This window comes from Carlito syrichta, unplaced genomic scaffold (genome assembly GCF_000164805.1).
Source record: "Carlito syrichta isolate Samal-C Ts95f unplaced genomic scaffold, Tarsius_syrichta-2.0.1 Scaffold174810, whole genome shotgun sequence".
NCBI classification, from domain to species: Eukaryota; Metazoa; Chordata; class Mammalia; order Primates; family Tarsiidae; genus Carlito; species Carlito syrichta.
The window spans coordinates 64,145-80,054 of NW_007118906.1; the positions used below are offsets into that span (position 1 = coordinate 64,145).

Below are 15,910 nucleotides of genomic sequence, written 5' to 3' on the forward strand. Positions count from 1 at the left end.
CTTGAACGCCGAAGCTCAGGCAATCCTCGCTTCAGCTTCCCAAAGTGTTGGGATTAAAGATATGAGCCACCATGCCCAGCCTTATCGGACTTACTTTTTGAAGGTGATGCTTTGGGTTTCATTGTTTATTTTGTTTTCACAGAGAGCTAGTGGGGTAGTACTGGGTTCCTCATCGGGTGTGATCATCCCTGTCTTTCATCAAGGCCCTCAAGACCTTCCCCGTGAGGAACTGACCTGTCTGTTCCTTCCTTTGCTGCGGATGAGTACATTTCTTGGACAGAAACCAAATCCAGGAGCTGCTTTCTGGGTGACCTTAGGCAAACTTCCCTTTTCTCTTTTGAGATATCGAGAGCAAAGTGATCAAAGAAGAATGCGTTGAAGAGAACGTGACCTTCAACTTGAGAGCCAAGGGGGATGAGATGAAGGTCGGCTGTGCCACCATTAGGGAATCTGAATCCACAGGTATGGTTGATCAATCCACGGGACTGATCATGTCCTAGGTGCCCAGGCCAGCGCCAGGGGATTGGGAAACAATGACAGCAGAAGCAGAGATGGCCCATGCCCGACGACAGTCTTCTGTCTGCTGGGGCAGCAAGACATTGACTCAGTGGCCTCACAGAACTGGAGGCTCGAGACCGCCACTGTCCTATAGGGTAGCCACAGGACGCATTCGGCTCCTGAGCACTTGAAATGTGACTGACTATGTAGCAAATCCTCACATGTACCCGATGGCTCTAAAATTTAAAAAAAACGTGACTGAGACGAGTTGAGATGGATGTGCTGTAAATGTAAAACACACATCGTATTTCAAAGGCGATACAAAGAAAGAAGGGTGTCAAATATCTCACTAGTCATTTTTTTATATTTAAAAATACTTTTAAAAGGTTACCTATTTGACATATATTTTTAATATTTAAAACATCAAATTTACATGTTGAAATGATCATGCTTTACTTATATTATGAAAATTAATTTTATCTGTACTCCCTACTTTGAATCAATTATGTCACCTGACCTGAAGCTTAGAGAGTCATTTGTTACTTGTTAAAATTCAAAATTACAGGCCGGGTGCGGTGGCTCAAACCCGTAATCCCAGCACTTGGGGAGGCCGAGGCAAGAGGATTACCTGAGCCCAGGGGTTCGAGACCAGCCTGGGAAACTTTGCAAGACCTCATCTCTACAATAAATAAAAAAATTAGCCGTGCGTGGTCGTGCGTGCCTGTAGTTCCAGCTACTTGGAAGGCTGAGGTGGAAGGATCGCTGGAGCCCAATAGGTCGATGCTGGGGTGGCCGTGACCGTGCCATGCACTCCAGCTTGGGTGACGGAGTGAGACTCCAACTCAGAAAAAAAAAATCAAAATTACATATGTCACTCACACTGTATATCTACAGGACAGTGCTTATCTGCACTAGGGGCTGGCAAGCTTTTTCTGCAGAGGGGTCAGTTGGTAAATATTTTAGGTGGTGGGATCAATACAGTCTCTGTCACAATGACCAACTCTATCATTAGAGTACAAAAGCATTAGTAGACAACAGGAGCTGGGCCCCATGGCTCACTCCTGTCATTCCAGCACTTCAGGAGGCTGACATGGGAAGATTGCTTGAACTCAGTAGTTCAAGACCAGCCTGGGCAACATGGTGAGATCTCATCTCTACCAAAAAAATTAAAAAAGTAGCCAGGTGTGGTGGCATGCACCCGTAGTCCCAGCTACTCGGGATACTAAGGCAGGAGGATCACCTGCCAGGGGGGCCAAGGCTGCAGTGAGTTGTGATCATGCCATGGCACTCCAGCCTGGGCAACAGAGTGAAAACCTGATTTTTTTAAAAAAATTAATACCATAAAGGAGGGAGGAATGATCACCATGGATACCACAGATATTTAAACAAAAATAAAAAATATTAGCTATTATGAAAAATAGACAATATGTATATGAGTGGGTCTGGAGGTGTTACAATAAAACTTTATTGACAAAGAACAGGTGACTGTCAGATTGGCCTGGAAACCATGGTTTGCTGCCCCCTCCCTGGTCTAGGTGTATGCTGAATATGGTGATCGATACTTCAGTGTATAAAAGCACAGGGTGCAGTGTGGATGAGATGGTCACGCCATGGCTCTGCATTGAGAGAAGAAGCTTGGCGTGTCCATGGCACGAAAAGGGGAATAAGGCTGTAGCACCGTGGGGGTCAGAGTGGGAAAAAAAGAATCATGGATGTCTGTTATGTGCAGACTTTCTCCTGTGGACTTTCCAAGGCACAGAAAACCTTGGAGGGTTCTACATACGGCAGGAAGTTGATCTGACCACGACCTCCAGGCAGAAACCTTTTGAGAAAGAAACCCTCTGGCAGCAATATAAGCAATTCACTGAAGGGGCAAGGCTGGGGCAGGTGAGGACATTTGTGAGGAAGCCAGTGACCCAGGAGCGTGCAGTGATGTTATGCTTGGTTTAAGGCCCCTGAAGGGATAAGTGGAGAGGAGACATGAAGACAAAAGATTTGGGGTTTGGGTAGAGGAGAAATCAAGGATGACTCTCCAGGTTACCTGTCAGGTGACATCGTTGATAGAAAGTATGGGATACAGGCTGGGCATGGTGGCACAGACCTGTGGACCCAGCACTTTGGGAGGCCAGGGCAGGAGGGTTGCTTGGGTCCAGGAGTTCGATACCAGCCTGGGCGACATAGAGAGACCTCAGCTCCACACATACAAAAAAGTACAAAGTTAGCTGGTAGTGATGATATGCACCTGTAGTCCCAGCTACTCAGGAGGCTGAGCCCAGGAGGTTGAGGCTGCAATGAGCTGGGATTATGCCACTGCACTCCAAGCCTGGGCAACAGATTGAGACTGTGTTTCAAAAGGAGAAAAAAAAGAAGAAAAGAGAGCAGGGAAGGCAGACAGAAGACGATGGAAGAGGGAGCGCTTGGCTTATAGTGTCTGTGGTGACATCCAAGGGGTCTCTCCGTCGGCTTGGAGGTGGCAGATGGAACCTGAGGGATAGTGCTGTCTGGTTGGGACTAGAGGAAGGCCTGGGACACATCTCTGGAGACCATCAACATTTAAAGGGGAGAGCCCACCAAAGAAACGGAAAAGAATCACCATACGTATGAGTGGAGACCTATTTCCCACCACTGAGTTGTACTGTCCCATAAGAACACAAATCCAAAATTCTCCTTTGGATTCGGGGTCTCATTCTGGCCCAGGCTGGAGTGCAGTGGCACAATCACGGCTCACTGCGGCCTCCGTCTTCTGGGCTCAGGTGGTCCTCCCACCTCAGCCTCCCAAGTAGCTGGGATAACAGGCACGCACCACCATGCCCAGCTACTTTTTTGATTTTCTGTAGAGACAAGGTCTCGCTATGTTGCCCAGGCTGGTCTTGAACTCCTGGACTCGAGTGATCCTCCTGCTTCAGCTGGGATGGAGTAGCTGGGATTATAGACGTGAGCCACCACGCCTGGCCCCAAATTATTCTTAAATGCAGCTAAGAATTCTCCAGGTAATAGCACCTCAGAATTTTTATAAGATTCTGATAAGGGCCACTGATCTGGAAGACCACTGGTATTTCAATCCTCAGGGTATCACAGTGAGGTGTGTGGGATATTAAAGTGTGTGCTTGGTGTGTGTGTGTGTGTGTGTGTGTGTGTGTGTATGTGTTTGTGTGTGTGCTGTATCATCTATAATTCACTATTGAGCAGACATTTCTCTTTTGCTTTTTTCATTTGGGGAAACCGACAGGGACCACCGGAGTGGCTTTCGTCTCCTTTGCGGGCATGGAGTCTATTTTAGATGAACGCTTCTTTCAAGATCCCCAGGCCTCCTGGGCCAACTCTGAGAGGAAGTTGAAGATAAATTCCCGCATTATTGGGGGCATCATGACTGGGGAGAAGAAAGATGGGTTCTCAGATCCAATCGTCTACACTCTGGAGAACATCCAGGTTTGTGAAGAGATCTCTACCAAGACCCCTGCCTGCGCGTGGAGAGCTCCTTATCTCTCTGAGGCCCTCAATTTTTTTTTGAGTTGGGGTCTCACTCTGTCACCCAGGCTGGAGTGCAGTGACACAATCACAGCTCACTGCAGCCATAAACTCCTGGGCTTAGGTGATCCTCCCACCTCAGTCTCCTCAGTAGCTGGGGCTATGGGTGCACACCACTACATTCGGCTATATTTTTTATTTTTATTTTTGTAGAGACAAGGTCTCGCTATGTTGCCCAGGCTGAACTTAGAACTCCTGGGCTCAAGCAATCCTCTCCTCCTGGCCTCCCAAATTGCTGGGATTACAGGTATGAGCCACCACGCCCAGCCCTCTGGTTTTTGACAGGGAGTCATTGTCAAGGGTGCAAGATTCTGCTATGTTTAGCAACTCAAGCCAGTTCCCGGATGCTCCCTTTAGAGGACTGAGCTCTCTCATTGTTACCAAACCAAACTAGATCCAATTTTGCCACATGCCATCGAAAGTCAAACACCAAAACGTGTGTGTGTGTGTGTGTGTGTGTGTGTGTGTGTGTGTAGAGAGAGAGAGAAACTTTTATTTCAAGATTTTGAGTGCTGAGCAAGGAGACAGCACTATGGCTCAAATCTGTCTCCCTGAGCAGGGGCTGGGGCGTGTGTTGTCATCAGAGGGTAATGAGATGTATTCGGATTAACTCTTGTCATGATCTGATTGGCTCTTGCAATGAGGCCGTGCCAAGAAGCATGAGCTGTTTGGCTCTGGCAACGAGGAGGTGCCAGGAGGCGTGATCTGATTGGCTCTTGCGATGAGGAGGTGCCAGGAGGCGTGCTCTGACTGGGTTTGACCAAGCAGTGATGCCAGGGGTCAAGCTGATGGGTCCTGGATCCTGCTGGCGGTGTCCACTTCTTCATTCAGTCTCTGTTCCTCCGTTCAGGCTCTGGCAGGTTCTGCTTGTGGCTGCATGCTTGGTTCATCTGGGCATGCTCAGGTTTCCTGACCTTCAACCTAGTGGCCCATGGCAAAAGAAAAACACCTCATAACTTTGTTGCATAAAAGTTGAACCAGGGCCGTGCGCGGTGGCTCACTCCTGCAGTCCCAGCACTTTGGGAGGCCAAGGCAGGAGGATCGCTTGAGGCCAGGAGTTCGAGACCAACCTGGGCAACATAGTGAGACCCCATCTATAAAAAAGGAATTATTAAAAATCAGCCAGATGTGATGATGTGTTCTTGCAGTTCCAGCTACTTAGGAGACCAAGGCAAGAGGACCGCTTGAGGCCAAAAGTGCAAGGCCGGTCTGGACAATATAGCGAGACCTCGCTTGTATCTACAAAAAATAAAAAAGATTAGCCAGGCAAGGTTAAGGCATGTGCCTGTAGTCCCAGCTCTACTTAGGAGCCCAGGAGTTGGAGGCTGCAGTGAGCTATGATGGCACCACTGCACTCCAGCCTGGGCAACAGAACAAGACCTTTTAAAAGGGTCTTTTAAGCAAGACTCTTTTTAAAAAATGGAACCAGCTTGGTCTTACGCAGTTACGCTGTTTCTACATGGTGGTCTTTCATTCAGCAATTGGCAAGATGTTTAGGTTAGATGAAGGAATATTAATTTAGAAACATTCACGGAGTTATGGGTGTTTTTGTTTTTGTTTTTGTTTTTTTTGTAGAGATGAGGTTTCGCTACGTTGTCCAGGATGGTCTTGACCTCCTGCTCTCAGGTGGTCCTCCCCTCTCGGCCTCCCAGAGTGCTGGGATTACTGGCATGAGTCACATGCCCGGCCCACAGGTAGTTTATCAACACGAACTATGTTCAAGTCCAGTGTAGAAACATGTCTGACATCTAAAACATTTCTTTCCATCCCTGCATACTGAAATATCAGCATTTTTTCATGCCCTAGAGAACATACCCTGTCTGTCTTTGCCTGCAATGACCCTTGAGATGGTCACGTCGCATCCATTTGAGGGAGGTTCTCAGGTGACCGGGGCTTTTGTTTTTCAGCCAAAGCAGAAGTCCGAGAGGCCCATCTGCGTTTCCTGGAGCACAGGGAGATGGACGTCTTCCGGCTGTGAGATCCTGGAGGCCTCCGAGACGCAAACCATCTGCAGCTGCAATCGTATGGCAAACATGGCCATCATCATGGCTTCTGGGGAGCTCACAGTCAGTGCTGGTGATCTTCTCGGGTTCCCTGAGTATCTGGCCCCAAATTCAATGGGATTTTTTTTTTGAGACAGGATCTCTGTCACCCAGGTGGGAGTGCAGTGGTGCCATCACAGCTCACTGCAGCCTCTACCTCCTGGGCTCAAACGATCCTTCCATCTCAGCCTCCTGAGTAGCCGGGATGCAGGTGTGCTACCCTATCTGGCTAATTTTTTAAAATTTTATAATTTTTTTTTGCTAGAGATGAGGCCAGGTGGAGTGGCTTACACCTGTAATCCCAGCACTTTGGGAGGTCGAGTCGGGAGGATTGCTTGAGGCCAGGAGTTTGAGACCAGCCTGGGCAACATAGTGAGACCTCATCTCGACAAAAAAAAAAATTTAAAAAATTTAGCTGGTTGTGGTGGCACATATAATTGGAAAACTGAGGCAGAAGGATCACCTGAGTCCAGGAGGTTGAGGCTGCAGTTAGCCATGAACTTGTCATTACACTCCAGCCTGGGTGACAGGATGAGACTCTAACCAAAAAAAATTTTTTTTGGTACAGATAGGGTCTTGCTATGTTGCTCAGGCTGGTCTCAAACTCCTGGCCTCAAGCAGTCCTCCCGCCTCAGCCTCCCAAAATGCCGAGATCACAGGCGTGAGCCACTGCACCCAACCCAATGGGACAATATTGACTAGACATCTGTTATGTGTCCCCCAGGGTGCTTGGCATTGTGGGAGGGAGTTATGGGGACAGAGGGGGTCGGTGCCATGCCTTTGTCCCTGCAGAATTTACAGACTGGTTGGGAAGCCATGAAGCTCCATAATAAATGAGAAAAAAAATGCTCCTAATGGAAGAAGGCATAATGAGGACCCGGAGTGTGCTGAGCTCTTTATTTTAAGTGAAGCGATATTAGACCCATTTCATAGGAAGGAAGACCAAGGCTCGGTAGTCTGGCCTTGTCATGAAGCCAGTAATTTCTTGAGGTGGGATTCAAACCCAGGGAAGTCTGGTTCCAGAGGTCTCTTTCCATTAAACCACACAAATGGAGGAGGAGGTCGTGCTGTAGGAATTCAGAGCTGTTCTGTTGACAGCTGTTGATGGATTAGGGAGGAAATGGAGTATGAATGAGCCTTGGTGAATGGGCAGATCAGGCAGTGTTGTGAAGAGTATTCTTGTCTAGATTCTGTTAGAGTACATGGCTGAGGATGTAGAAGGAGAAAAGAGTTAGCCCAGGCAATTTTTTGATTTTGTTGTTGTTGTTGTTGTAGAGACGAGGTCTTGCTATGTTGGCCAGGTTTAATTCCTTGCCAGAAAGGCCCTAAATGCTGTTCTGAAGACCGTGTGGCTTAGGATTGAAGAGAACTGGATTCAGAGAAAGACTGGTCTAGTCTCGAGGTCCATCTCTGTCACTTCCCAGCTGTGTTTTTTTGGACAAGTCCCTGAACCTCTCTGAGCTGAGCCCAGCCCTCTTGTCTCAGAAATGAGAATGAGGAAAAAAAAAACAGCAACAAACACTTCTATAGGGCGCAGTATTAAGTCTTTTCACTTAATCCTCCCGAAACAACCACTTTGTGGCACTGTCATAGAGAAGAGCTCATGAGATAGTGGCTAGCGTACCTTTAACACACAGAAAACATTCAAATAAATTAAAATTAGTTCAAAAAAATGAACTATGGGCCGGGCGTGGTGGCTTAAGCCCGCAATACCAGCACTTTGGGAGGCTGAGATGAGAGGATTGCTTGAGCCCACGGGTTTGAGAATAGCCTGGGCAACTTGGCGAGGCCTCATCTCTACAATAAATAAAAAAATTGGCTGGGTATGGTAGTACGTGCCTGTAGTTCTGGCTACTCAGAAGGCTGAGGCAGAAGCCCAGCAGGTTGATGCTGGGGTGGCCAGGAGCATGCCACTGCACTCCAGCCTGGGTGACCGAGTGAGACTCCAACTTAAAAAAATAAGTACATAAACTATGAATAAATGTCCCAGGGGAAGGACTTAGCTTGTGATGTTCCACTCCCAGAAGCTGGAGCACTCCTGCATGTCTGTGTATCAGTCACGATTCAGTGCAGGAAGCAGCAGCCACTCCAGGTGTTTTGAGCAGAAAGGTATTTAACGCAGGTCATTGCGTGCTCATAAAATTGCTGGAAGGGGATGGGGGAGTTGAAGTCACAGGGCTGCCACTTGGATTTTGGCTTCAAGGTCACCCCTTGCAGCCGTAATCCAAAGGTTAGAAATTGCTGCTGTCTCTTCCTCCCATCCCCATGGTCCCCAGAAATGGGGGTCTGGACAGTTGAAACGGCTCTCTCCCCAGCCTGTCTTCTGCCTTCCAAAACTTTCACAGATGTGTCTCATTGGAGGCCTTCCATCACATCTAGGACCCGCATCCTGAAGGATTCTGGGAAATGTAGTTTGTAGTCATTCAGCCCCAGTAGAACATAGGCTGGGAACAGGTGCTGGCGGATTGCAAAGGATGCTGCTGGATGATGTCTAGTTCACTCTGGGGGCCACAGTGCCCAAGCCAGGAATTTGAATAATTCTTTTTTCTGCATGTGTGTGTGTGGGGGGGAGTAGGGGATTTTGATTCCATTCTGAAGCCAACGGTGGAATTCCTCCCTGACAGATGGAGTTCTCCTTGTACGTCATCAGTCATGTGGGCATGGTCATCTCCCTGGTGTGTCTCATCTTGGCCATCGCCACCTTCCTGCTGTGTCGCTCCATTCGGAATCACAACACCTACCTCCACCTGCACCTCTGCGTGTGTCTCTTCTTGGCCAAGATTCTCTTCCTCGCTGGTATAGACAAGACCGACAACCAGGTCTCTACCTCTCTGGCTGGGTCCCCATCAAGCTCCATCACCTTCCCTCATCTCTCCCCTAGCCAACTTCCACGATGCTTGCTCCTACCTCAGGGATTTTGCATGAGCTGTCCCCTCTGCCCATTACTTGCCCACTACCCACCCCCAGCTCCTCACCTAGTTGACTCTTTCTTGGGATTAATCTCAGTTTAAAATCACTACCCTGATAGTGTTATGGATGTAGTGGTCCCTCCAATTACTTTCTATTTTTTTTTTTTTTGAGTCGGAGTCTCACTCCATTGCCCAGGCTGGAGTGCAGTGGCACACTCACGGCCACCCCAGCGTCGGCCTGCTGGGCTCCAGCAATCCTTCCACCTCAGTCTTCCAAGTGGCCAGAACTACAGGCGCATGCTACCATGCCTGGCTAATTTTTGATGTTTTATTGTTGAGACGAGGTCTTGCCAAGTTGCCCGGGCTGGTCTTGAACCTGGGGGCTCAGGCAATCCACTCATCTTGGCCTCCCAAAGTGCTGGGATGACAGGCTGAGCCACCAAACCTGGCCCCTCCAATTGCTTTCTAAAGACCCTCATTCTGGGTGTTTTGTGCCTTTGAGGACATTAGGCAACGTCTGGGGACACTTTTGGTTGTCACAACTGGGGGAAGGTGCCACTGGCATCTGGTGATTAGAGGCCAATGATGCTGCTAAACCCCCTGTAATACACAGGATGTCCACCCCCACCCCATGGCAGAAATCGATCCAGCTGTCGTGTTACAGATGTCAATAATGCCACAGCTTGGAATCACTACTTCTTTCTATTACTCTTTTTTTGAGTAGAGGTCTCATTTTGTCACTCAGACTGGAGGACAGTGTCACAATCATGGCTCACCATGACCTCAACCTCCTGGGCTCAGGCAATCCTCCCACCTCAGCCTCCTGAGTAGCTGGGACTATAAGTGTGCTACCATGCCTGGCTAATTTGTATATTTTTTGTAGAGACCAGACCTTGCTATGTTACCCAGGCTGGTCTCAAATTCCTGGGCTCAAGCAATCCTCCTGCCTCAGCCTCCCAAAGGGTTGGGATCACAGGTGTGAGCCACTGCACCCAGCCCGGAAGATTCTGACATCCATGCTTCTCCTCTCCAGACGGGGTGTGCCATTATCGCGGGCTTTCTGCACTACCTTTTCCTCGCCTGTTTCTTCTGGATGCTGGTGGAGGCCGTGATGCTTTTCCTGATGGTCAGAAACCTGAAGGTGGTGAATTATTTCAGCTCCCGCAACATCAAGATGCTGCACCTCTGTGCCTTTGGCTACGGGCTTCCGGGGCTGGTGGTGGCGATCTCTGCTGGTGTGCAGCCGCAGGGTTATGGGATGCATAATCGGTGAGTGACATCCTCTCTCTCCCTGAAGAGGTTCACGATGATAATAACCCAGACGAAAAGATGAGTCATTGCAGTAGCAGTAGGGGTGGCTACCATTTATTGAGCTCTTTGTGTACTGTGGGTTCCAGGCATGTCATGTACAGCAAAACAGGTTGTACACTGTACAAACACAGGATCACTATTACTCAAGACTCACACTCCAAGGAGAGAACATCTGGTTGGTCTAACTTGATTATTTTCCTTTTCTTATGTGTGTGTGTGTGGGGGGGGGGGTTGAGAGCAAAAATTGGGGAGGAATACTTCAGCTAAAGGAATATTGAGGTGCTGTTACTGAGATGGCAAATGACTGTGTGTGGTGAAAGCAGCAGAGGGACCCTAGAGACGTGATAGAAAGAGGCAACCCTTCCCTCCCTCCCCCTTCCTTCCTTGTCTTTCTCCTTTCTCCCCCCTCCCTTCCACCCTCCTTCCCTCTCTCCCTCCCAACAAACCACTAAGGAATAACGTGTTCATTCCAGGCTTTGCCCTGGGCGCTGAGTATACACAGATGGACAAGTCATCCAAGGTCAAGTTCTCATGTAGTTGATCACCCATTAGGTGGAGACAGTTTGCAACTATGCCTTCAACGTAACTAGGAAATTTATGGCAGTGATAGCTGCTATTTAAAAAATGTAGTGAGCCCTGCCAGAGCACCACCAGGGGTAGAGGTGGAATACTGTAGCTAAGGGCAGTCAGGGGTGGCTTCTCAGAGGAGGTGACATTGTGCTGAGATTTGAACGACAAGGTGTATCAGCGGAGGTTTGCGTGGAGGAAACTGGACCTTGGGCACCAGGTGGGCATTTCAGGAGCATCTTTCCAGGAGGGAGGTCTGAGAGGAAGCACCATGGTCCAAAAGAAGCTGGGGTGTGACCTGAGCCATTGTGGATATCCTCTGAGTCTCACCTGCTGGTGTCTTCCTCCATGAGCGCGTTTGATGGGACGCGAGGCATTGTAGGGTCAGGACCCTGAGATGAGCGCGGACGCCGCCGCCTGTTTCTCTCCACAGCTGCTGGCTGAATACAGAGACGGGGTTCATCTGGAGTTTCTTGGGGCCAGTTTGCACCATCATCATGGTAAGCAAATTGCTGGGTGAGCTGTGTTTTGCGAGAGGAACGAGGAGACCCGGGAGACCAGGAACTGCCAGCGAAAAGCACAGGCGAGGAGGTCACTTACTCTCCCCAGGAGTTCTTTCGTATGATTCTTCATTTGTGAGTTTTCAAAGCTAGAGTCTTTTCTTTGACTTGTGAATTTTTTTTTTTTTCATACCGAAATGCAGTTGTCCCTGGGAGGGACGACAATTATGTCCATCCTTAGTGCTTCTGTCAGAATGGGTCTCTCGGTCTTTTCTAGGTACAGATGTTAAACAAAAAAAGGTCAAATAGAAACTAAGAGCAATCATATGGGAAGGAGTGCGGAGATAAAGCCAAAGGGTAAACTGAGGCAAAGAGAAGCCTGGGGATGTTGAACACCAACTCTGTGCCTCCCTGCCTCCAATCCAGACTCTACAGTCCCACCAGATGATGTTTCTTCTGACTCTCACTCATGGTGGTTCTCTTCCTTGTGTTGTTGGTTTATTGATTTATTTATTTGAGTCAGGGTCTCACTCTGTTGCCCACACTGTTGTGCCATGGCATAATCATAGCTCACTACAGCCTCCACCTCCTGGGCTCAAGCAATCCTCCTGCCTCAGCTTCCCAAGTAGCTGGGACTGCAAGAACATGCCACCATGCGCAGTGGTTTTTTTTTTTTTTGTAGAGACAAGTTCTCACTACATTGCCCAGGTTGGTCTTGAACTGCTGACCTCAAGCGATCCTTCCACCTCTGCCTCCCAAAGTGCTGGGATTGCAGGCTTGATCCACCACGTCCAACCTGGACGCCAGTCATATTGAATTAGAGTCTGTCCTAACGACCTGATCTTAATTTGATTACCTCTGTAAAGATAGATCTTCAAAAAAGGTCATATTCTGAGATTCGGGTAGATCTAACTGCAACAGGGACACAATTCAAGCTATAACGGGGCACAACCAAGCTGAAGCAATTAAATTTTTTAGCATTATCATTAATATTGCCTAGATGTATAAAATGATCATTTTCCAGTTTAACGTGCTTGATTTTTTTCACATGAAGCTGTTATCTATGAACACTACAGGGGTACGTGAGATATTACTAAGTTAAGAGATTCATCATGGTCTTCAGAAATTAATCAACCTTAGAATTATACAATGTGAGTAAACTTATACAACAATTTGATGGTTGCAAGAAAGGCAATTAAATATCAGATAAGGACACCATCCGAATACTTAATTTTAAAGGAAAACCAAGAAAGCAAGCAAGAAGCCAAAGCAACTCCTAAAGAAAATGTAGCAGTTCATCATAATTTAGATTTTTGTTTCTTTTTAAAATGTGTATATTGGCTGGGCATTGTGGCTTATACCTCTAATCCCAGCAGTTTGGGAGGCTGATGCAAGAGGATTGCTTACGCCCAGGAGTTTGAGACCAGCCTGGGCAACAGAGTGAGACCTTGTCTCTACCAAAAAAAAAAAAAAAAAAGTTAGCTGGGTGTGGTGGCACATGCCCCTAATTCCAGCTACTTGGGAGGCTGAGGTGGGAGGATCGCCTGAGCCCAAGAGGTTGAAGCTGCAGTGAGGTGGAATTGTGCCACTGCACTCCAGCCTGGACGACAGTGAGACCTCAACTCAGTTATCAATCAATCAATAAAATTTGTATATATTCATGGGTGGGAGTACAGTTTTGCGAGGCTGTTTTTTTCAGTGCTTTCAATGTATCCACCCCTGGAGTTTTGTACCCACCAAGCCAGCTCCCATAATCTACCCCCTTCTATCCCTCCATTGTCCGTCATTCCACACTCCACATCCCTGTGTCCACATTATTTTGCTCCCACTTACAAGTGAGAATATGCAGCGTTCAACTTTCTGTATTTGACTTGTTTCACTTACAAAGATCTCCAGTTCCATCCATGTTGCTGCCAAAGACATGACTTGATTCTTTTATTATGACTGAATAGTATTCCATGGTGTATATAGAACACATTTTCTTTATCCATTCCTCCACTGATGGACACTCAAGTTGATTCCATGACTTTGCTGTTGTGAACTGTGCTGAAATGAACATATGTGTGCAGATACCGATTTTTTTTTTTGAAGTCGGAGTCTCACTCTTTCACCCAAGCTGGAGTGCTGTGGCACAATCAAAGCTCACCGTAGCCTCCAACTCCTGGGCTCAAGTGATCCTTCTGCATCAGCCTCCAGAGTAGCTGGTACTACAGGCATGCACCACCATGCCCCATTAATTTTTTTATTTTTTTTGTAGAGATGGGGTCTTGCTATATTGCCCAGGTGGGCCTCGAACTCCTGGGCTCAAGCAATCCTCCTACCTCAGCCTCTCAAAGTGCTGGGATTACAGGCATGAGCCACTGCATCCCAGGTATCTTTTTGATATAATGGTATCTTTTCCTCTGAGTAGATACTCAGTACTGGGATTGCTAAATGGTATGGTAGTTTTATTTCTAGTTCTGAGAAGTCTTCATACTACACTACTTTACATTCCCACCAACAGTGTATAAAGAGTTCTCTTTTGTTGACTGGGCTCGGTGGCTTAGCCTGTAATCCCAGCACTTTGGGAGGCCAAGGCAAGTGGATTGCCAGAGCTCGTGGGTTCAAGACCAGCCCAGGGAACTTGGCGAGACCTCATCTCTACAATAAAAAACAATAGCCAGGCATGGCAGCATGTGTCTGTGTCTGTAGTTTCGGCTACTCGGAAGGCTGAGGCGGAAGGATTGCTGGAGCCCAGAAGTTTGATGCTGGGTTGGCCGTGATCATGCATGGCACTGCACTCCAGCCTGGGCGAAGAAGTGAGACTCCAACTCAAAAAAATAAAAAGTAAAAAAAAGAGTTATCTTTTCTCTACATTCTTGGCAGCATCTGCTATTTTTGCCTTTCCAATAATGGCTTCTAATTGGTGGCAAGTGATATCTCATGGTGGTGTTAGTTGGTATTTCTCTGATGCTGAAGATTTTTTTACACGTGCTTGCTGGCCATTTGTTACTGTTCACTTGGAAAATGTCTATTCACATCCTCAGCTCTTTTCTTAATGAGATTGTTTGAGTTTCATTGTTGCTGTGTTGAGTCCCTTGTAAATTCTGGATATTAGTCCCTGTCGGTTGTATAGTTTGCAAATATTTTGTCCCACTTTTTCGGGTTATTGGTTCATTCTGTTGACTAGTTCTTTTGCTACACAGAAGCTTTTTAGTTTGATGGTGCTCCATTTGTCCATTTTAATTTTTATTGCCTGTGCTTTTGAGGTCTTAGTCTTGAATCCTCTGCCAGACCAATGTCTAGAAGAGTTTCCCTTAGGTTTTCTTTTACCATTTTTATAGTTTCAGGTCCAGGATTCATCTTTACTCCGTCTTGAGTTGACTTTTATATAGGGTGACAGATGAATGTCCAGTTTTAATCTTCACCCTATGTCCAACATTTTTGATGTTTTTAGTGCAGATGGCAACCCAATTTTCCCAGCACCAGTGTAAATTCCTGTAGACTTTGTCAAACATCAATTGGTTATAGGTATTTGGCTTTATTTCTGGGTTCCTCTGTTCTGTTCCATCAATCTGTGTATGTATTTTTATATTAGTCCTACTTTGTTTTGTTTTGTTTTTTTGAGTTGGAGTCTCACCCAGGCTGGAGTGCAATGGCATGCTTTCGGCCAATCCAGCATTAACCTGTTGGGCTCAGGTGATCCCTCCGCCTCAGCCTTCCAAGTAGCTGGAACTACAGGTGTGCGCTACCATGCCCGGCTAATTTTTGATTTATTGTAGAGATGAGGTCTCGCCAGGTTGCCCAGGCTGGTCTTGAACCTGTGGGTCCAGGTAATCCACTCGCCTCAGTCTCCCAAAATGCTGGGATGACAGACTGAGCCACCGAGTCCCTTACTTTGTTTTGATTATTAAAGTTATTATAGCCTTGTAGCCCCATTTGAAGTCAAGCATTTTGATCCCTCCAGCTTTGTTCTTTTTGCTTAGGATTGCTTTGACTACTCAGGCTCTTTTTTTGGTTCCATTCAAGCTTTAGAATTATTTTTTCTAATTCTGTGAAAACTGACATTGGTCTTTTGATTGGGATGGCATTGAACCTGTAGATTGCTTTGGGCAATATGGTCATTTTAACAACATTAATTCTTCCAATTCATGAGCATAGGATTTTTTTTTTCATTTTTTGCACCACCTACAATTTCTTTCATTTATTGGTGTTTTGTGGTTTTCCTTGTAGAGATCTTTCACCTTCTTGGTAAAATATATTTCTAGTTTTTGTTGTTGTTGTTATTGTAAATGGGATTGCCTTCTTGATTTGTTCTTTGGCTAGATGGTTATTGGTCTATAGAAGCAGTACAGATTTCTGTGCATTTATCTTGCATTCTAAAACTTTACTGAATTCATGTATTATCAAATTTAAGAGTTTTTTGTGTGTGGAGTCTTTAGGGTTTTCTAGATATAAGATCACATCATTGGTGAACAGGGGTGTCTGACTCCTGATTTTCCAATTTGGATGCGTTTTATTTTTGTCTCTTGCTGGACTACTCTGGCAAGGACTTCCCTGGAAAAGCTTTAAAAAC

At 46.8% G+C, this 15,910-nt stretch overlaps 1 protein-coding gene across 1 annotated transcript in view; it reads left to right on the top strand.

Annotated features, from left to right (window-relative positions):
- The window catches only part of ADGRE1 (adhesion G protein-coupled receptor E1), a 60,973-nt gene that overhangs the window by 33,878 nt on the left and 11,185 nt on the right, over positions 1–15,910 (top strand). The window contains exons 11-17 of the mRNA XM_021709334.1: positions 343–462; positions 3,728–3,927; positions 5,934–6,092; positions 8,693–8,887; positions 10,011–10,246; positions 11,289–11,355; positions 14,453–14,461. Coding sequence (XP_021565009.1) covers positions 343–462; positions 3,728–3,927; positions 5,934–6,092; positions 8,693–8,887; positions 10,011–10,246; positions 11,289–11,355; positions 14,453–14,461 — 986 coding nt within the window. The remainder of the gene's footprint in view (positions 1–342; positions 463–3,727; positions 3,928–5,933; positions 6,093–8,692; positions 8,888–10,010; positions 10,247–11,288; positions 11,356–14,452; positions 14,462–15,910) is intronic.